Below are 22,267 nucleotides of genomic sequence, written 5' to 3'. Positions count from 1 at the left end.
GAAATAAAGCCGGTTTGAAATATAGTATAAGCCCAAACATGACCTTTTTCTGATTTAAGAGAGAAAATAAATGGGGTGTAAAATGCCTATACGCTTACAGTTATAACAAACCCAAATTAAAAGTCATAATAGGCATATTAACAGAAAATACATTATTACTCTAACCACTGGTGGTGAAGCCGTTAGAATGCAGTATTGCAGGCAAACTGCCCACACTTTGGAGTTCGATCCTGATCAGTTCAAGATTGACTCAGCCTTCCATTCTTCTACGGTCGGTAAAACGAGGATTCAGATTGTTGGGAGCAATATGCGGATATTTATAAACCGCTCAGAAAGTGCTGTAAAACACTATGGAGCAGTATGTAAGTCTAAGTGCTATTGCTACTGACACACCGTACCCTTAAATCTGTCTGCTATCCAGAGGAATCCCTCTGCATGTTACAAGATACCACTAAGTAAAATATAGCCTTAAGCATGAAAGGCATGATGGGCTAGTCCCTCTCTCTCTCATTTCATCTCACAGGTTTGTTGTTGTTGGGAAAATAGGAAGAGGAAGGAATATTGTGTGTGTTTGCCATCTTGAGGTTTTTTTTATAAACATTATAAAGGTAGGATATAAATTACATTATTCAAATTAAATTAAATCAGCAAGAATCCCTAACGCAAAAGCAAACTAGTCTAATCACTTGTGTGCCTTTGCATTAGGGATTCTTGCTGATTCTTTTAATGCTTTTAATCAAGCATGATCAGGCTCCAAATAGCAATAGCAAGAGCACTTAGACTTATATACCGCTTCACAGTGCTTTACAGCCCTCTCTGAGCGGTTTACAGAGTCAGCATATTTCCCCCAACAATTTTGGTCCTCATTTTACCCACCTCAGAAGGCTGGAAGGCTGAGTCACCCTTGAGCCTGGTGAGATTTGAACTGCCAAATTTCAGGCAGCTGGCAATACTGCACTCTAACCACTGCACCACCATGGTTCATAAAATGCTTATGTTCAAAATGTAGCATTTTGAACATAAGAAAAAAACTAAATGTTCAGCTAGAGCCAAAAGGCTCAGAATGAATCAGGTATTAGCCTGGCCATCCGGAGAATGATATTCCAAAATCAAGGGCCACTAAACAGAAGTATCTCCAATATCTCCACTTAACATAATTATCCTAGCCAAGGGAGACTAAGAGCCCCCTCTGTGTATATCTTAAAATAAAGTGCTTCTAAGTACTGACATCTCAAACTCTTAAAGGTCCCCAGCATCATCCATGAAGGTTGAAATCCAGGAGAAAACATACAGCTGGGTCTTGGAAGAATATTATGGATGGGAGCCTTGTTGATGCACTCTGTTTAGTTTACAATCTCCAAGCTACTTTCAACTATAACTACGAGGAAGGATTTTAGCACTTGCATCAGAAGGAAGACATGATTGTGAACTACAAGTGCAAATGCCGTTTTTAATACTTCCTTAAATAACATTTTTTAAAGTACTGCTGAGGTTGTTATATTCTGTTTGAAGAAATTTTGCAGAGGGAAACAAAGTTGGCTTTGAAGAAAATATATGGCCATCATTAGTAAAACATGAGCTTAGTTCAGGAAAACACACTTGACTTTCTTTGGAATAAGAGGAAAGGAAGGGAAAATGCTGTCAGGCTTTCATGTTTATGTGTTTATAGTCTATTTCAATAAATTGGAGAATTAATGTGTCCTGTGATACACATTTCTTGACCTGGCTTATTTTGATACTATCTAAATAGGGTATTTCTTTCATAGCCCTTTAGGATAGTCATGCTGCTTGGTGAGGAAAAGAATGTTTTATCCACAGTGGATAAACATTTACACAAGAATGTTTTTTCTGTCCCTACTTTTTAAAAGCCATTTCCTACAAATTACTGTTTTTTTCAGTTTCTTGCTGAAATTAAAACCATTCTGGTTTAGGTTCTACCTGGCACAAGTATAATTTAAAAGCAGTAGATGAAACCTAAGCTAACGCTCTGTTGAACAAAGAACATCTTTTAAATAACCTTCCCCAATCTGAAACTCTTTAGAAATATTGGATCAGTCCTCATAATTTCAATGACCAAATTGGAGAAAACGAAACGAAGTGTAAATCTGCTTTAGAATCACTGCATTTCAAAGGCTTTGTCCTTTGTTAAGATTTTACAGGTACCTACTGCCGGTGTCAAGATATAATTAGAAGAATGCAACTAAGGTGAGCTATTATGAAACATCCATGTTAGTAACAATCTTTGCAATGATTTTTTACATAGAAAAGAGGAGCTACAACAAATGATAAAAAAATAGTAACACAATATTAATTTCATGGCTGCAAATGACAAAACTAATAATAGAAAACATAATCCAGCTTTACTGTTGACTGAACAATATTGCCTTTCATAAGTATCAGCAATAAGCAGGCATCAAGGCCAAACTGAATCCACTTATGCTTACTGGCAATCAAAAGCAGCAACAGAGGTGTGTACATCCACAGACATGTGTCTGAAGAATTATGACCCAGATTTAATTAAGTCATTCAAACTCCACTTTCTAAAATTCTATGACTGGACAGGAGAAATGATATGTGGAAGAAATGGACCAATGACACAAAAACTGTTTTACATTCTTTTCCCTCCATTGTAAAGCATATTTTCTAGCAAAAAGCAGATGAGTAGGTTTATAATTACTTTAAATACAATTACTCATTATGCATGGTGTGTGGTCCAATCAATTTTATAATTCTACAGACATGCAGGGGGGCAAGGATAGTTGATGTGCAAAATATGCAAAGCCTCTCAACTATCAAACGACAACCCGGCCTTCACGTGGTGCCCCCCGTTCCCACCAATCGGGCTCTGTCGACCCTTGGGACTGGCGTCCCCTTGGGTATATCCAGCCGAAACAGCTTCCATGGATCGCCGTACCAAAAACAGTGGCGTCAAATTTCCATGGAAGTCGCCTATACCCACGATGGGTGAAGAGGCGTCAACCAACCAACAGACATGCATATTCTTACTTATACTATGTATAAAATGTCTTGGTAAACCAACAATTTAGGTTAGTAGTCCTTAAACTGGGAAGTAATTTCTCCCAGGGATATAATTTGGGCATATTGTGGAAGTAACAGGGTAATTTATGATTGCTTGTTAGTGCATCAAGAATCCATTTTGGGACTGCTGCCATCAAGAAGCTGGTGTGAAATAACAAGAATCTGGTTTTTTGTGGGCATAATTAGATAATTTGAGACCAGGAAAATATTAATTGGGTCAAACAGTTTAAGAACCACTGATTCAGCCTGGGTATAGATAGTAAGTCAAGCACCTAAAGGAGTGGTTCCCAAACTTGGCAACTTTAAGAAGAGCTAGCTGGAGAATTCTGGGAGTTGAAGTCCACAAGTCTTAAAGTTGCCAAGTTTGGGAACCACTGAACTAAAGAAACACCAAACATAGAACAAGGAGTTTTATGCAGCTTGTTATGAGATTGAGATCAGAACTGAAAAGTTTCCAAGGAGTTTTCTCTTTATTAATAATTACTTTAATGATCTGGAATCAATTTATATTTATATTGATACACAAGTGAACTTCCTTTTATCAGTTAAAGTCATAAAATATATACAGACATTCTTTTGCCATGGATATTTTGTATAGTTTATTTCACCTGTCACTAAGTAATTTCATATGCCTGCAGAAATACAATCCAAATCTAACTGAATTCAGTGCCAAACTCATCAGGATTTAAGGATGAAAAGCAGATGGTTTAAAAATGTGAAAATGTTCCCAATCCTCTCCATTTTTCTGTGTAATACTAAATATTCAACATTGATATTTATTAACCTACCAATAGAAGGGAATATACTCTTACTATTCTAAACTAAGCATCCAAAAACATATTTACATTATGAGGTATATTTAAATCTTAAGTTTAAATACCTAGGGCAGAAGGATTTGGGTTCCCACCCTCCCCGCCAATATGCCTTTGGGTATCAGCAATGCTGAAATGTTTGTTCTTCCAAAAAATTTGAACGTTATTTTCTATATCATTATCAAAGAGCCAAGGTGGCGCAGTGGTTAAATGCAGCACTGCAGGCTACTGCTAGATCAGCAGTTCAGCGGTTCAAATCTCACCGGCTCAGGGTTGACTCAGCCTTCCATCCTTCCGAGGTGGGTAAAATGAGGACCCAGATTGTTGGGGGCAATATGCTGACTCTCTGTAAACCGCTTAGAGAGGGCTGACAACCCTATGAAGCGGTATATAAGTCCACTGCTATATTCTGAACATCATTTTCTCCATATCTATCTATTATTTTGATTATATATTCACTTCATGGATAAGCAATTAGCTATGTTCAGTACTAAATGATATTTTAAAAAATAATAATTGTATTAATTTTTAATATTTTGAAATTAACAATGATTTGATTGGAAACATATGTTGCTCATTTGTGTTTGTTCAATACTAGAGTCCTTCTAAGCCTCTTCATTTTTTGTACACAATATTTCCTTTTGTTTAGATAGCCAGTTGACAAAAAATAAAGCCTTTTCTTTGATTATCTAAAAACAACATTCAGATGTGAAATGCAGGGCACACAGAAAATATTGACTTTTCCAGGAGTACATTAGATCAAATGAAAGTTACTACAATAAGCAAGGGCATCAAGAATAAAAATTCTTAATAATTAATCAAAGAGTAGAACTACATTACACAAAGGCAAAAAGGCAGCCTTTCACTGGTTCACTAGGGATTCTGTGAGAGTTTGTAAAAAAAAAACATTGCTTTTTAAACAATGTTTTTTTAAACATAATACATTGTGCAATGCTATGGTAGCTGTAGAGATGTTTCTTTATGCAGGGCTTTCTTGAGAACTGAACATTATATTTTAAGGTTTCCTCCAGGATAAAAGAGTTGAGAAAGATTGAACAAAGGTGTGTTCTGATGTAATAGTTTCTGCTCTCTTGATTTTGAATCTTTGCCTGTTCATTCTAGCTTTTTTTCTTTTGTCCTTTGTGGCACTTCATACAATATTAGACTGAGATACCATGTGCTTCACAGAGCCTTGAGCATCACATTATCTATCACTGTGATGGCAAATCCTGTCAAGAATATGAGAAATTGAGTAAGAAAAAATGTAACGCAGTGGGGGGAAAATCAGAATGACCCTCAGATGAAACATTGTGCATAACATTCTACATGGGATAGAGAAGATGAATTTAGGTTCCAGGGAGGGTTATATACAATGCTGGCTTCTATTTTAAAAAAATAAATAAATAGAAGTTCAAAGAAGACAAGGAAAAAACAAGGTAGATTTTGCCTGGAGATGGCAAAATGTTTGCCAATGCAGTTTATGCAGTAGTAGTGCTATATGGATATACCAAGGGACGCTCAAAAGTACTCAGGCTGCTGTATCATGAACTAGCCATAGATTCGAAGTTGTCCGTAAGTGCAATCTCATGTAGAGCATGTTACACTAATTCAAGCTGGGGTTCACCGAAGTGTGGATGACCATGAACAAGGCCTTCAGATTCAGGAACAGATATACTGTATTTTTCAGAGCATAAGACACACCTTTTTCCCTCAAAAAAGAGGCTGAAAATCTGGGTGCTTATTATACATCAAATATAGCATTTTTTGCCTCCTGAAGCCCTGCCAAATGGCCTTATAAAGGCTTTCAGACAGCTCTGGGGGCTGGGGAGGGCAGAAATGAGCAAAAAACGGGCTGTTTTTTGCCCCACCCCCCGGCAGCACTCTATAAGCCTTCAATAAGGCTATGCATGCAAAAAGAATTGACACAAAATGGGCCTGTTTTTGTGAAAAACAGGCTGGTTTTTTGCTCGTTTTTGCCCCCCCATCCCCCCAGGAGCACTCTACAAGTCCCCCCAAGGCTATTCATGCCTTTTTTTTAAAAACTGGGCCCATTTTTGCGACAAACAGGGCTTTTGGGAGGTTTGCAGAATGCAAAAACTTTTTTTTTTCCTTTTGGAAAGTTCTTTAACTGATTGATGAGAATTACATTGATCAAGTGCTGTGTCAGCAGAAACAAAGTCTTAGGTGCTGCAGATTGTCAGCGATTTCCTTCTCCAGCACATGGATAAATATGCCTGGAAACATCTACCTACTTACTCTCTCTCTCAAAACTATCTACTGTATTTCTCTCTCTCTCTCTCTCTCTCTCTCTCCCTCTATCTATCTACCTACCTAACCTACTCTCTCTCTCTCCCTACCTAACTACTGTATTTCTCTCTCTCTCTTTCTATTTCTCTCTCTATCCCTCTAGCTACCAACTCTCTCTCCCTCCCTACCTATCTACTGTATTTCTATTTCTTTTTTATTTCTCTCTTTCTATCCCTCTACCTACCTTACCTACCTTCTCTCTCTCCCTCGCCCTCCCTACTTATCTACTGTATTTCTCTTTTATCTTTTTCTCTTTCTCTCCCTCTCTATCCCTCTACCTACCTACATTTTTTAAAATTTGCCTCTTCAAAACCTTGGTGCGTCTTATACTCTGGTGCGTCTTATACTCTGAAAAATACGGTAATTGACACACAAGAAGGACTTGTGCAAAGGCCCTCCTAACCATGACTTTCAGCTACTCAAGCTGGGACCATTTTTGGTTAGGGAGTATGGCCACATCCAGAATTAGATGAAAAATCTGTCAAACTACTACTCATTTTCCTCAGGTTTATGACTGAGCCTATTCCTCTCTATCTAGATCCTCACAGTCTCCAGATACTGAGATGAAACACTGACAGTATCACTTGGATGACCATCATATCGATGATATCTAAACCCAAGTCACTGGATGAATTTCCCTAGTAGTTTTATGTAGATGTTCAATAGGAAAGTGTCAAATTCTATAAAATTACTATAAAGTAAGGGTTAGATCCAAAACAATATTTAAAAGAACAGTCAATAAACAAAACAAAAAATACTTCCTTTCTCTAACCACTCAGATTTCTTCAAATCTGTGATTATTTAATATTTCATTTATCCCTAAGTATATTGAGAGTAAGTGTGAGCTGGCTAGTAACAATCTATAACAGACACTGAGTGCTCAACCTGCCCACACACACATGCCCAAACTGAAAGGTGTGTGCATGTGCATGAACGCTCACAGACATCCATGGACATGCGCAGTAGAGACCCGAAGACCAACTGGCTGGTGGGAGGTTGGGCATCCCAACACTGGCAGCACAGCAAGAGGTAAGATCTTTTTCCCCATGATCTTCTGTTTTGTCTGCAGGAAATCAGAAGCTCATAAAAGAAACGCCACGGAGATCTGACCTGGGGCGATGGCGCGTGTGACAGTAGAGAGGGCTCTGCATGCCACCTCTGGCACATGTGCCATAGGTTCGCCATCATGGATCTATAAGATAAAGGGTTAATTCTTATTCTTACAGGTATCACTGGCACACAAGGAGAATATGTGCAAACACCCTCCAAACTACGACTGTCACCTATCCTTTCAGACAAAGAATTCATAGTACGTTGAAGCAGCACTATACAACTATTTTATCATTTAACTGGTTCAATTTTTTTTCTGGAAAAAAATATGTTAGAATTATCATTTTCATCTACAAATCTGTGGGTGGCTATGGCATCAAAGTGGTATTTAAAAAAACGAACTCTTTGCTGTCATTTCTAGTCATCCTGATTTTGCAGCCTGTTTATGGTAGTTCTACAGAAGTAATAGTAGGAAAAATGGGAGTTAAGATGAAAACTAAATTCATGGAATGAAACAATTTGAAAGTGTCCATTAAGACTATCATACCAACTGCCTATTTGAAATGCAGAAATTTAAAATAAAGCATCCACGAGAGAAAGCTGACTAACTCAATCTGACTATATTCAGAAAAGTGGAACCCACCACCTCTCCAGATAATTGTTTCATTTCTTGCTCTCTCCTTATTAACTGCTCCAAATGTTTGGCTATTATGCCCCCAGCATTAAAATTTTACTTTCCTGTAATTTAAATCTATTATTTTATTTCCTGTACTCTGGGGCAATAGACAATATCTTCTACGATGTCATGTCCATAGAACACCACAGAAGAAATGAGGCAAGTGATGAAATATGGATCACAGTAGAAACTCTGCACATTAAGAACCTGATAGTTACCCTATAATGTATAAGGGTGAATGAAACTTGTGGGATAATTTCACAAGGTGTTTTATTACTTTGATTTAACATTGATTAGGAACAGACGCCTATGGTAATTTCTTTTTCCACCTTTTTCTTCTCAAACCAAAATGGTTCTTAAATGGTTAAATTTCTTTTGTAAAAAATGAGACATGTTTTCATTTCCTGATCATACCTGTTCACCGGACCAGGTATACCCATCCTATACATTTGCATTAGACCTGTGATCTAAGTAAAATATTTTGGTATTTGCCTATTAAGTTGTTTTCTATCTTTTAGCTATTGTACTTAGTTGTGTCATCATAAGTGTCCCATAGTAGAAACTTAACATCACTAATAATTCAGTCCTTCGTGTTGGGCAACAACTCCCACTATTGTATCTAGAGTTCTAGTTCAATGCACTGAAAGGACAGTAAGTTGAGAGATTTTTGCAATCCAGGCACTATCTGGCTACCTGAAAGGAAGGAATACAGTAATCACAATGAAGACCTAGTGTAACATATAAGAAGTGAGTGGACAGAAACAGCCCACAAGAAAGATCCAAATTTGGCATTTCTTTTGCCATTGTAATAAAACATTGGAACCCAGCTATTTTCGGTGGAAATTTTTTGAGCACAATTCCTTTCCCTGCTGCAAGATAATTCTGTATTTTTTTATGATAAAGAAGCTCATATTTGCTTGACTTAGCAGTATTTGTCCTCTTTAGTCAAACCAAACACTTTTTAATAAACAAAATGCAACTTGCTGCATACAATAGGCATAGAAGTAAATCCACAGGTTTACTTTTAAGCAAGAAGAAAAAAGCTGTAAAACTGATCAAGCACTCAGCTTGCAGAAGAAAGCAGTTTTGATAAATTATCATACACGACCACAGTGAATCTCTGACTAAGATCTAAGTCCATAGCTCTTCATGTTAAAAGCAGGTGAATAATTGGGAGACAAATGAGTCTCGATATGGTTCCAAAACCAGAACGACACACAAAGTGTTTTATAGGGTTGGGTTCAATCAGTGACTTACTCTTTTAAATGAAAAGCCAAGACCTAACGATAAACCTTATAAAAGATGAACATATGGCAGAACAGATTTAATAAATATTGTAATTTGCCCCAGATCTTAATCACAAGTATTTTGTAATCCATCTGTTCCTTCTGTCTCTTAAAGCAGGAGCTCCTACATTCACAGTGAGACTATCAGTCAGTAAATCGATGTGTTTAAATTTCATATTACTTCCCATAATTTTATCTATTACAATTGTAAATAGAATAGGAATAACTAGCTCTATACAAGTAATGTCACAGACTAGTCAGCTTCTAACTAAGTCTAAATTTACAAGTTCAACCATGAAAGCAAATAGACCATCGAACGAATCAACCCAGAATTCTTACTTGAGAATTAAATGACTAGGTTCAAATTATTCTAGTTTTGGCACATTGTGCCAAGACCTAGCTTTCTAGAGAAAACTCTAATACTGGGAGAAAGAGAAAGAGAGAGAGAAGAGAGAGAGAGAGAGAGAGAGAGAGAGAGAGAGAGAGAGAGAGAGAGAGAGAGAGAGAGAGAGAGAGAGAGAGAGAGAGAGAGAGAGAGAGAGAAAGAAAGAAAAAGAAGAGGATTACCAGCAGCTCAGTTAAAATGGTGATGAGTACACCATTAGAAGACCTGAAAGAATAGGTTAAGGACAGATCATCATGAAGAAAGTGTAGCTTATGTGATTGCTAAGAATTGGAAACAACTTAATAGCACATAATCAATCAATCAAATATACACTATCTGCATTTATGAAAACAAACTATATTATAAACAATAAGAAGCCAAAATTGAACATGTTCTGGATGATGATTTACAGAAAAGGTAATCTACATTTATTGAAATCTTGTCTGTTCTACATAAAAAAATGTTTTCACTGATCAGAATTAATTTATTGCTAATTAATTCTAGAGGTATAGCATAATAATATCCCTTTACAAGACTGCCTTTTTTCCCTGCTAATCAGCTTCTTGTATTTAGTAGCACTGTACTATATACTAACCTGGGCACTTCCACCCAATGATGTCTTTATTAATCAGTCTCTGTGTCAATCACATAAAGGAAACTTGTTTTTTTCTACAAATGGATTTGTCTGTACAATTAAATTCTGGCAATGACTAATTTGATAAGAATTAACAGGGTCATTGAATAATGTACAAAGCAGTTTTAAAAAAACAAATACCATGATAAGTATTAGACCAGAAACTAAAAATTAGTTCTGTGCAATGTTTTGGATTGCATTTCAAAAGGGGTATGTGAATTTATCTGCACCTCTTTAAAGCAGTCAAATCTTTTCCTGGGATATGTTAGCTGCAGAGAGCAGCATGTGATCCTGGGAATAGAGATGGCTGCTTTAAAAAGTTGCAGTCAAGGGCATAGATATCTCTCTTGATGCTGTTGATCATGTTGGTGTGCATTGTGACAACAGGATATGAACTCTACCCTTTCGTATTTGCACACGATGCGGTACAGCTTAAGTTGCAATGGATGTTTTGTCTTTACTTCCTTCAGATGCCTATGGACAATGCATATTTTATAAATTATTTATGGAATGATATATAGCAATACTAAAAGTAAAACTGTCAAAACCAAAATGTTTTCACATAAATCCATGATGTTCCCTTTAAATACTATGTATCGGCCAAACTATCCCATCCCTACAGCTGGAATAAATACAAATGAATGCTGTCAGAAGGGCAAATTGAGCCTTTTATTTTTACATAATGGTTATTACATGCATGTTGTCATTTTGGCACCACTGTGGTTTGCTTTTGGATACACTGATAGGCACCTTCATGGGTCCAAAATTACTATTATCTAGAGATCCAGCTGGACTTCAACGGTGATCAGAAGTGCATTTACTTATTTGAGGGATGGCAAGGCTAATCAAGAAACTCATTAGGTTTAGCAGTCAAAGCAAGAATAAACTTCTCAATACTAATTGCTGAAGAATCAAATGGACTACTTGAGTTTTGCTTCCACCTCTAGTTGGCCATTGAGGAAAAAATATGCAGGGCTTATCTTAAGTCTTTAGTTTAATCCACGCAGGATCCTTTGGCCGTAAATTATTACACAAAATTGCTATCTATCTCTCACTCATCTGAATCCTTTAATCACACACACATACATGCACAAAGAGACCACTCACTCTTTTTCGCTACTCTGACTGCAAACACCCTTTTCTGACAACGCGTTGTATTTATACATGAAGGTACATTTAAACACAAATACGAAAACTCTTCGCCCCCCAACCCGCCACAAAACATGTGTAACAGCTCCCTAGGTAACCGGCACCAGGGGGAGACCTCCTGCATTTCTGCAAGATATTATGCTTTCATCTAAACAGATTTCTTCCCACGCTGCCGTTCTGGATAACTACAGTATGAATTTGAGCAGGATTGTGTTTTGGTGTTGTTGGGGTTTTTTTTTTAACCGTCTAAACCGGAGACCTTAGTTTTATAAAAGTTATTCTGTTAGGGTTATCGAGTCGCCAAGAGGGCTGCTGAACGCCAGCCGTACCTGGTAAACGTCGGGCATGTTGACGGTCTCGCCGTGCTCGGCCACATAACCGACGGTGCTTTTGCCCCAGAGCAGCTGCATCTCGTTGGAGTTCTCCGTGCTGTAGCAAGGAAGGACGGGGGCGCCGCCGTGCACGTCGAAGACCTTGGAGACCAAGCTCTTCTTCCCGCCGCCGCTGCCTTCCACCAGGAAAAGGGAGCCCCTCTCGGCGTCCACCATAAGGCAGACGAAGATGAGGATCTTGTAGCTGAGGGTGCTGAGGTCCAAGTCGTTGGAAATGTCCTTGACGAGCTCCAGAAAGAACTGCCGCTCGTTGTGCTGCTTCAGGTAGCGCTTGTAGTCCAAAGCGGTGGGCGGGTACTGGGGCAGGTTGACCCGGGACTCGAGCAGGGCGCTGAGCAGGTGCGCCGTCGTGGGCGGCAGGGAGCTGGCCTTCCTCAGCAGCGCCCTTCTCCTGGCGCTGCTCAGCGGCTCCTGAGCCCGGGCGTGGAGGTGCTCGTCGTAAGTCAGATTCACGTGGATCGCCTTGGAGCGCGCGAAACTTTTCCGCAGCTCTTTCTGGGAGCCTCGGTGTTGCAGCAGCCCGCCAGCCGTCGGCTCCGGGCCGGGAGAAGCTGTGGACGAGGGGCTGTTCCGCGGCGAGAGGCCATTGTGGTGGTGGCGGCTGCTGGGCTGCTTTGCCGCCCCGCCGTCGCCGAAGTCAGGCGCTCCAGCGGGAGCTTCTTTACTACTAAGGAGGGCGGTTCTCCTCTTCAGCCACTTCTCCACCAGCTCCGGGTGTCTGTCTAAGAAACATTCCACCGCGGCGGAGTCCAAGCCGGCGGGGTTTGCCATGATCCCGGGTAGCCTCGCCTTCCCCTGCCTGGAGGAACTTTAGACGCTACTTATGCCTCATGCCGCAGCCTCCGTTGATCAGAAAAAGCGGTGGGAAGTCTAAGCCACTAATTCCACGTCCCGAGGAAAGCACCCGAGGTGCTTACAACCAGGCATGGAGCCCTCCTCGCACGGTACATCCGAAGCCGTCCGGGACGCACCGCCGAATGGAGAAACTCAGCGTTGAGCTCTGCGCCTTGCTGGGCAATGCTCTGCTTTTTCGCCCCATTTCCTGTTCATTTGGCTAGCGAGCTGCCTCTTCCCTGCTCCCTGCAAGCTGGTCTCTTTCTTTCTCGATTTTACTTCGGCTTGTCCATATTCCACCCAAGCGCAAGCGCTCGCATATACGCACAGACTCCGTTTGCTTCCCGCGTCCGGGTGTTTCTTGCGGACTTTCTTGCTGTCCCTCCGCTCCCAATTACCCAAGCGGAGCTGCCGCGGATTCTCCGGGGACGGCCGTCAAAAGCCTTCCTTGCTCAACTATACCGCTCCTGCCGGCGACGGCGGCTGCGTAACCCGGCCAGAACAGAGCATTGAAGAAACGAGGGCGGGGAGGGGAGGGCGCACGGGCCGAGCGAGGGAGGGAGGGGAAGAGATACAAAGCAGAAGCCGGCGGCGAAAGAGGCAGCGCCTTCTCTTCTGCCTGGAGGCGGTATTTTTTTGTGCTGGAATTCGTGCAGCAGAATGAATGAAGGCGTCAAAAGGGGAGGGGCGGACATCGATCGCTGTCCTCCCCCCCCCCCCCCCCCGCGGTCTTCTCATAAAGCCGAAACAGGGATTTCACCAGCGCGGTACATACAGCACTGGCTAATGGCTTGCGAAACAGCTCTCGGCGTATTCCAAGTCTTCCATGAAGATGATGGAGCTCGGCGGTAGATGCCGCTGGGCAGAAGATGGAGTGGGGGTGGGGGGAGGACTACAAGAGACGAAATGTTTTGAACGCTAGTGAAAGAATATGGGGTAGAGATGCGTGTGCGCGCGTATGCGATTTGGCGCGACGCGTTTATGTTTTGAGGTTGCGAGTTGTTTTGTCGGGGCGTAAGTTTGTTAGGGGGGGAGTGAAAGCCGAGGCATTTCAAAAAGCCTCAGTCAGACCTTTTAAAGCTCCTGACACACTCGTTTTAAATACCCCGTTTTCCGGAAAATAAGACCTCCCGCATAATAAGCCCAACCAGACTTTTGAGCACCTGTGCTAAAATAAGTCCTCTTTGGAAAATATGCCCTCCCGGAAAATATTGCAACACAGCAGCAGCCATGAGGTGACCACACTCACCTCCTCCTACACCTCAGAAATAATAAGACCTCCCCGAAAATAAGGCCAAGTGCTTATTTCGGGGGGGGGGGGTGTGTCAAAAGAAAATAAGAGCCTGCCTTATTTTCAGGGAAACACAGTACAATTATGAAGACTTTGGCCTTCCTGTTTTTAATGGGATGGTCCCAAATAGGACAATTCTTTCCCCCCCTCCGCCCTCTTACATTTCCATTAATATTTAAAATTCTCTTTTTGTAGGATGTTTTAAGGAAAGCAGCTTTGGCAAGCTGTGAGTTAACAGCTGTAGTTTGTTGATGTCTCCTTACTTTCCTATAACCCTGTGTGACTCCATCCTTCAGTGCAGGCATTACATCCATAAGAAATGGATCCTTCTACAGCAGGAACCCTATGTAGGACAGCTCAAAAATAACCCCACTAAATGAAAATGGGGTTCCATTCAAGAAGGCAGGCATGGGCCTCCTGATTCTGATTTGTATGATTTATTATTATTATTATTGCTTGTTGGAATGAATGTCTCCTGCACAAAATGACTTGCTGATAAATATCGCTGCCTCTTTTTCTCTTAAAAGAGAAGGTGGCAAGATCTCGGAGGCAGTGTCTTTCTCTTCAGTTTTCACAAAAACCTAAGGATAATGACAAAAACCCAGAGTCAGGGACAGCTGGCTGGCTTGTACAACCGGGTGCTCCCCCAAATGGCTAAGCACATGGTTGCCTTTCCACAGAAATGTGCAAGTGGCTAAGGTCTGCTGGAGGAACTGCAAACATGCAGTTTCCGTGCCTCCTCCTGCAGCAAGACAAAAATCTGGGCAGCCTCCATTGAGATGGACTGACGTGGAGCTTATTCTTATCCACACGTGGAGGAGCACATTTCATAGCTAAATTGAAGTTATGGATCTCAGCATGTGAGGATGCAAGGACATGAATGAAAGCCGTTTCAAATATTCATGAATGAGATGTCAGGCCTTCACCAAGGGCGCCCAGTACACAGCAAGCCTTCAGTTGAAATATCTTAAGAACTCAACAGGCTTGGAAGGGAAAGAAAATAAGCCTGAAGCTCGCCGGGAAATGTTTTTGTGCTAAAGCTCAATCCAAGGAACCGGTTGTTATATTAAGCAAATAGTATGTGTGTGCAGAGTTCCTTTCTCAGAATTTTCACCAATGATTGCAGAATTAGATTCCACACTTCGCCAAAGAAATAGGTTCACAAAGCATATTGAGCTCCAGATTTTTAAAATGATAAACTTGAGGACGGATCCAAAAAAGAGTTGAAGAGATCAAAGACCAACATATGGAACTTGATGAAGCGGAGATGATCCTTAATGGAGGAGCAGCATACTAACTTGGTCAGTAACAGTAACTGAAATGAACAAAAGAATGGTCACTTCGAAAACTGTGACCTAAATATATGTCCCAGATTATATAGCTGAATCAAGCAAAATAGATGCAAGAAAGTAGCACAAAATAAACACCGGCTTCTCAGCGCTGCAATATTTGCGATTTCACTGCAATTAGATTTCACTTATATTGCTAAGAATCATTTCCATTTTGCTTGCTTGGCTACCTCACTTGATGATGGGTTTGGAAAGATGATGGGCTTCCAAAGAAACCCTCTCCAATTGTTCGCTTTTCCTGGGGAAGTAGCATAGCAGGAGCTGCAAAGCTTCCAGAAGGTTGTTGGCACAACCAGGGGTTCCTTTTTAAGCATGCTCCAAGTGGAAAGAAATTCCAAACAGGCCCTGCTGGTAAATTTTGTATGCCACAACGTGCCAAGAGCCCCTTTGCAAGAATAGGCCAATTTCATCTGATCAGGTTTCTATTCTCTCTGTTCTCAATCACTCTCACACAATTTCCCTCCAGGGCAGTGGATGAAAAAGCTTAATGGATTTTATATGCCCTAGATCGCGATGGTGAATCTCTTTTGGCTCACGTGCCATAAGCAGGGAGAGCACAGGGGGGGTCATGCATGGGCATGCCACACCCATAATGCAATGCGTGACCCCTCCAACGTGCATGTGCGCATGGCAGGCGCCACTCCTTATTTTTCACATTCTTTTTTTGCCTTTTCCAGGCTCCAGGGGCTTTAAAGGAGTTTGGGGAGAGCGAAAACAGCCTCCCCCACCCACCCTGGAGGCCCTCTAGAGGCTTCAGGAGCTTCCCTGAAGCCCCCGGAGCACAAAAAACCCCAATCCTATGGGCAAACTGGAAGTTTGGGAATGGGTTTCCAGTTTGCTCATAGGCCCGGTTTAAGCCCTCTGGAGCCTTCAGGGGCCTTCCGGAGACTTCCCTGAAGGCTCTGGAGAACTAAAAACAGCCCTACGAGTAAACCAGAATTAACTCCGGTTTGTCTGTTGGGTCATTTTTCGTCCTCTGGAGCCTTCAGGGAAGCTTCCGGGGTTCCACCACAAAACCGCGTTCGACTAAAGGGCGCTCGATGAAACCGCGTAGCTGACGTCATCACAGCACGACAACAGCGCGGAGAAAAAAGCACGCTGTAAACGCTAAACCTAAAATTAACCCCTAAACCTAAACCTAACCCCCCCTAAACCTAACCCTAACCCTAACCCTTAACCTAACGCTAAACCTAATCCTAACCCTTAACCTAACCCTAAACCTAACCCTAACCCTTAACCTAACCCTAAACCTAATCCTAACCCTAAACCTAACCCTAAACCTTACCCTAAACCTAACCCTAACCCTAACCCTTACCTTAACTGGAATCGGCTTGCTTTCAAAGTGCTATTTAAAGCGCCCTTCTTTCTCCGCGCTCGCTGTTGTCGCCCTGTTGATGACATCAGCGACGCGGTTTAATCGGGCGCGCTTTAGTCGAGTGCGATTTTGTCGTGCCACGAGCTTCCGGAAGGCCCCTGAAGGCTCCAGAGGGCTTAAACCGGCCCTACAATCAAACCGGAAGTCAGTTCCTAAATTTCTGGTTTGCCCTTAGGGCCAGGTTTTTGTGCTCCAGAGGCTTCAGGGAAGCTCCTGAAGCCTCGGGGGGGGGGGGGCAGGGGAGGCTGTTTTCACCCTCCCCAGGCTCCTATAAAGCCTCTGGAGCCTGGGGAGGGCAAAAAATGGTTTTAAAAAAGGCTGAACTCAGCTGGCCAGCGCATGCATGCGCTGGCCAGCTGACAGGGCAACGCCTCACGTCCCCTGACAAATGACTCCGCATGCCACCTGTCGCACGCGTGCCATAGGTTTGCCATCCCGGCCCTAGATGGTTTTAGAATAAGGCAGAAAGCAGTTATGCACAGCTAAAGGTGCCTTAGTTATGTGTTGGGGCTCAGCTAAAGAGAAGGTCCTGAGGATACAGCAGAAAAAAAAGATAGCCAAGACATGTTTGTGATGGAAATGATGAAAGGCAATTTATTGATAATATGCTCAGGAAAACCAAAGTTACTGTTGCTCCTGCTGGGTCCTTTTAAGAATCTGAGGCACCCAGAAACAGATTTATTTTGGAATTAGGATGTGATTGTCTCTTATCCTCAAAGCAGGTTAGTTGCATAAGCCATTATGTGAACCGCTTAGCTAAAGTTTGGATTATAGTAAATATTTTCCAGCTTTCCCTCGCTTAATGCTTTGTTGACATCTTGGACTTTTAATTTAGTCATTCTCTCTGATTATGGTAGTAGAATTCTAGATGCTTGTTGGACAGTTGATTTCAAGAACATCTAGTTACTGAATGTGGTTTTACCAAAGGTGGGGGGAGAATCCCACTAAGTTCAATCCCGCTTTTCCCTTTACAGTATATTTGGGAATTAAAGAAATGACCTGCAATGCATGATCTTTGGAAGTCTTTTATGATCTCTTGTCTCAAAATCCATTTATCATAATGTTTTTGCCTCCCTCTTTGCTGCAAAACATGTTTGTATGGCTACAGCAGGAATCTATGCTTTATCATAGAAAGGCTATTGTGCAGACCAGAAATAGGCATGCTTAAATTAGTTGATTTAAATTGACTTAGATGTGACTAATTCAATATAGAACTGGCAGGCTCATAATCTATCTTACAAATGCACATTAGGAAAAAGAAACACTGATCTTCATCCATGCTCCAAATATTTGGAATTAGAAAAGAATTGGACAAACAGGAGAGTCGCTTGTTCCATTAATTTCACCAAAAAAACCCCACCTCTGAATAAAACATAAACAGTTGAAACATACAGATTCTCTGCATGTAAAGCCAATTTGTAGGTGTTATTGGGTGACCTGTAAAGTGCCTTGTATTGGCTCTTCCTTCTGCAATCCTTTCTCAGACTTCAGAAATAAGATGGTCTGTCATATATATCTTGGTGAAACACCCACTGTACACTTCCACAAATGTAACACTTTTGGTTGGAGATAGTGATGTGAACTCATGTCTCTCCTCTTCTGATTATTTTCTCCTTAAACTACATTTAATCCTCTACTGCCTGTACAATATTTCATCAATCTGGTAAATTAAGGATGTTTATATTGTAATATTTCACCAAAGCTGATTTCTTTGCTCTTATTATGTCAACTAAAGCCAAGAAATTTTCTATTGCAGCTCCAGCTGTGTCATCCCATCTGTTCTTTCAAAAGCAGGAGAAGATCTTCCAGACAATTTATAATTTTATGTTGCAGGAAATCCTGAGTCTGTCTCTTTTCTTCAAACAACAACTACAGAGACTAATAACACCCTTAAGTAGATCCAAGACAAAGTCTCTTACCAACAAATGAAAGCCCGGGAGAAAACAATATGAGATAATCAATATTGTGAAAAATTGCATTAACTTCCCGGCGTCTCAGTTATACACAACAGAGAAAAGTTTTGTGATTGGCATTAAGAATGTTCCTAATCAAATTTGCTTGATGGAATTAATGGAGAATTTTTCTTCTTTTATCTGATGATTTCTTAATTGAAATGGGATAATGGTTTTAAAGCACACTTTTCCAACACACAGTATGCCATATTTAGAATTGCATACACGCATGGTGGGCTGCTGCATGGTCGCGCAGGTTTGGGCGAACCCTTAACTGTGATTGCTGGGCCTGCCCACCCACCCTTGTGCTATGCTTTCCATATATAAATAACTTTCTGGCTCATTCTCCCCCACCCCCCCGGCCCATGTTGCTCAGCTGAGTTCCATGCTGCCCCTGCTATACACACCAGAGCTGCCTGAGTTGATTAGCGAAGTTTGAAGCTCCATTTCAGTCCCAAAGGGGCACGTGTAAGCACTCACAACCAGTGAACCCATTGTGAACGTAAGTGCAACCCACCTCTGTATACACAGATCTCTTCATTTTCTTAAGCTCTCAGACCAAACAGATATATGGATATTAGATTATTTTATATACTCAAATTTGTATAGCCGCCCATCTCACTGAAGTAACCCTGGGCTGGTCACAGCAATTAAAAAAACAAGCCATTAATTTCTTTATCTCTTTTTTCTCAATAGATTTTAGACTGTGTTAGTTAAAAATCCATACCGTGTACGGGTTCTGGGAAGTCGGGGGGGGGAAGGAGGAGGGGGGTTGGGGGGTGGAGGGAGGGAGGGGCACACACACAAAAAAATTGTACTTCAACGTCTTAATGATTGACAAATGACGAAATATTTGTGTGGTTTTTTTTAAAGAAATAAAATAAATATTTGTCAAAAAACAACAACAAGCAAATGTAAAAAGGTTAAAATAAATGGATTCCTCGGTTAATGACCATTCACTCAGTGACTGTTTGAAGTTACGACAGCCCTGAACAAACAGGACAAGTAGTCCTCGAACAGTTCCTTTAGTGACTGTTCAGTTATAACAGCACTGAAAAAAGTGGCCTATGACTGTTTTTCACATGACCATTGTAGTATCCTTATGGTCTCATGACAAAAACTCAGATGCTTGGCAAGTGGTTCATATTTATGACAGCTGCAGTGTCCTGGGGTCATATAATCCCCTTTTGCGACCTTCCGATTAGTAAAGTCAATGGGGAATCCAGATTCAGTTAACAACCACGTTACTGACTTAACAAATGCAATGATTCACTTAACAACTGTAGCAAGAAATGGGGCAAACTCAATTAGCAAATGTTCCACTTAGCAACATAAGTTTGGGGCTCAGTTGTGCTCAGTGGTGGGTTTCAAAAATTGTTCGAACCTACTGTGTGGGTGTGGCCTCCTTTGTGGGAGTGGCTTGCTGCCCATGTGACCGGATGGGAGTGGCTTGCCGCCCATGTGACCGGATACGAAGATGCTGACGACACTTGTCAGAACCACCTTAAATTACCTCACACACAGCACTGGCATGCATAAGAATATGATTTAAACTTGTTTCTTAAAAGGCATCTTTGGTTTGCGTTAAAACAACTTCACACGCAATGTTCTGATTGCACCACAAACGCAGTAGTCATCCTTACCTTTCACAGAGGCACTGAGTTTTATAAATATGAGCATAATAGTGTAGAATAATCATATCCAAGGAAAAGTGGTGGGGTTCAAAATTTTTGGGAACCTCTTCTGTAGGTGTGGCCTGCTTTCCGGGTCCACTGGTGGAACCTCTTCTAACCGGTTCGGTAGATTTGACGAACTGGTTCTACTGAATAGGTGCGAACTGGTAGGAGCCCACCTCTGGTTGTACGTACGTACACACACACACACACAATTAAATATCACACAATTTAGGGAAGTAAATATGACTCCTTCAGTTAAATATTCACTGGATATATTGAAGGTTTTGAATTCTCAGGGACTTACTTTTAAAGCAGGTATTAAAGGAATTTAAATTTGGACCCGATTTTCTTAACATGGTTAATTCTACATTAACAGACACACAGTTGAGGTTCAGCAATTATGACTGTAATTTTGAAAGGAATTAAATGAGGAGGTACCTATCACCTCTTTATTTAATTTGGCTTTAGAAGTCTTAACAATTGCATGGAAGGCTAATAATCAAATTCAAGAGATTAAATTTGGGAATTGGTATTTACTAATCTTATTTGCAGGTGACATGGTATTTACATTGTTGAATCCTAGCTCTTCAGCCAAACATATTAAGAAGAAACCTTGGCTTCCACAGGTATTAGGCTGCTCGCTGAATTTTCAAAAAAAAATTTTTTTTATATACTTCCATACTCCCCTTGCAACTCAGAGAGTGGTATCTAATGCTTTAAGAATCCTACATTAATTGCATTCAAATTCTTAAAAATACCCATGGATCAACATTACTAAGAATATTTAAAAAGTGTTTTGTAATAATTTTACATTTACATTTAAAGTGCCCAGGATGGTAAGATGGGCAGCAAACTAACATAAGTTGCCCAAAGTGGCAAGATGGGCAGCAAACAAATTTAATAAACAAAAATAAATTTTAATGCAGCCTGGGGAAAAAAGGAAAAATCAGATCAATCATTTGAAACTTTAAATTGGATAGCAACTTTTGGTTCTTTCAAGTCCTAATTTCTTATTTCAATCCCATCCATTAGAATTCCCAGATAAAACATTACATAACTATATTAAAAAGCTTGGAAGCTTGTTTTATTTCTAAGAATCAATAGACAGATTTTATATTGACCACAAAAACAAAGAGGCAGGGAGGTTCCAAATTTTAAAAGCTATTACCAAGCAGCACAAATCATGTGATTCCATTTACATTAGAAGGCTGCCTAAGCATTGAATCACTGCCTGACATCTTTAAAATGATACATGGTACTTTTTCAGCCTAAGCTAAATAAAATTTAATAATGCCTTTACCAAGGCAATTTTTCAAATGGGCATTATTTTACATTGATAGGTAGCATTTCCCCTCTAGCATCCCAACATTTATGTTTTTGAGGGAAATATCAATATGGATAAAAAACGTTAGGATTCGGCAACTTATCTATTAATTCAGAAAATATAAGATTTGGCATTTTCAAAAGGAATACTGTAATATCTAAGATCTATATGCTACTATTACAAATCCAAATGGGGATACTCACTTGAAAGTGTTTAGAATATTGATTTAAACAATGTGATGGACCAAAATGACAATTTTTATGGAAATCAGGCTTTGTCTTTCTGTCAAGAGTTGCAACTGAAGAAGTTACACAGGTAGCTTTTAACCCCTCCTTAATTAGCATGTACCCTACAGAATCAGTCTTCAAATGTTGGAGGGACTATATGCAAAAGGGACTTATTTACAATATCTAGCAAACATGCAATGTTAGTAATCTTCTGCTACAGAATTTTTAATGAAATTGGTTCAGATTTTTTGGTTACATAAGTATTATTATAAAACAAAGGGTCTCTAGACCCTTTGCATCTGTTAATATGATCCAATGCTTCATTTAAAAATAAGGACTGATTGTTTACTTATAGCAGCAAAATGTATTATTCAAGCAGTGACATGCGGTGAGGTTTATGGCTGGTGTGGCAGCAATTTTTTTAGACTTGTGGACTTCAACTCCCAGAATTCCACAGCCAGGCATGCTCAGTTCCGATTTAAAGCGACAGCATTTTTCTCCTTTGCTAA

General features: G+C 40.6%; 1 protein-coding gene across 1 annotated transcript in view; it reads right to left on the bottom strand.

Annotated features, from left to right (window-relative positions):
- Positions 1 to 12,943, bottom strand: part of PDE11A (phosphodiesterase 11A) — a 162,600-nt gene extending 149,657 nt beyond the window's left edge. Inside the window, exon 1 of the mRNA XM_087708566.1 lies at positions 11,668 to 12,943. Coding sequence (XP_087564692.1) covers positions 11,668 to 12,501 — 834 coding nt within the window. The 5' untranslated portion in view covers positions 12,502 to 12,943. The remainder of the gene's footprint in view (positions 1 to 11,667) is intronic.
- Between the last annotated feature and the right edge of the window lie 9,324 nt (positions 12,944 to 22,267).

The sequence above is a fragment of the Thamnophis sirtalis genome, unplaced genomic scaffold, assembly GCF_051295495.1.
Source record: "Thamnophis sirtalis isolate CommonGarterSnake01/CBP01778 unplaced genomic scaffold, rThaSir2_p1.2 scaffold_1, whole genome shotgun sequence".
NCBI lineage: Eukaryota > Metazoa > Chordata > Lepidosauria > Squamata > Natricidae > Thamnophis > Thamnophis sirtalis.
Note: the sequence above shows the minus strand (reverse complement) of the source record. Positions and strands in the feature narration are given on the sequence as shown.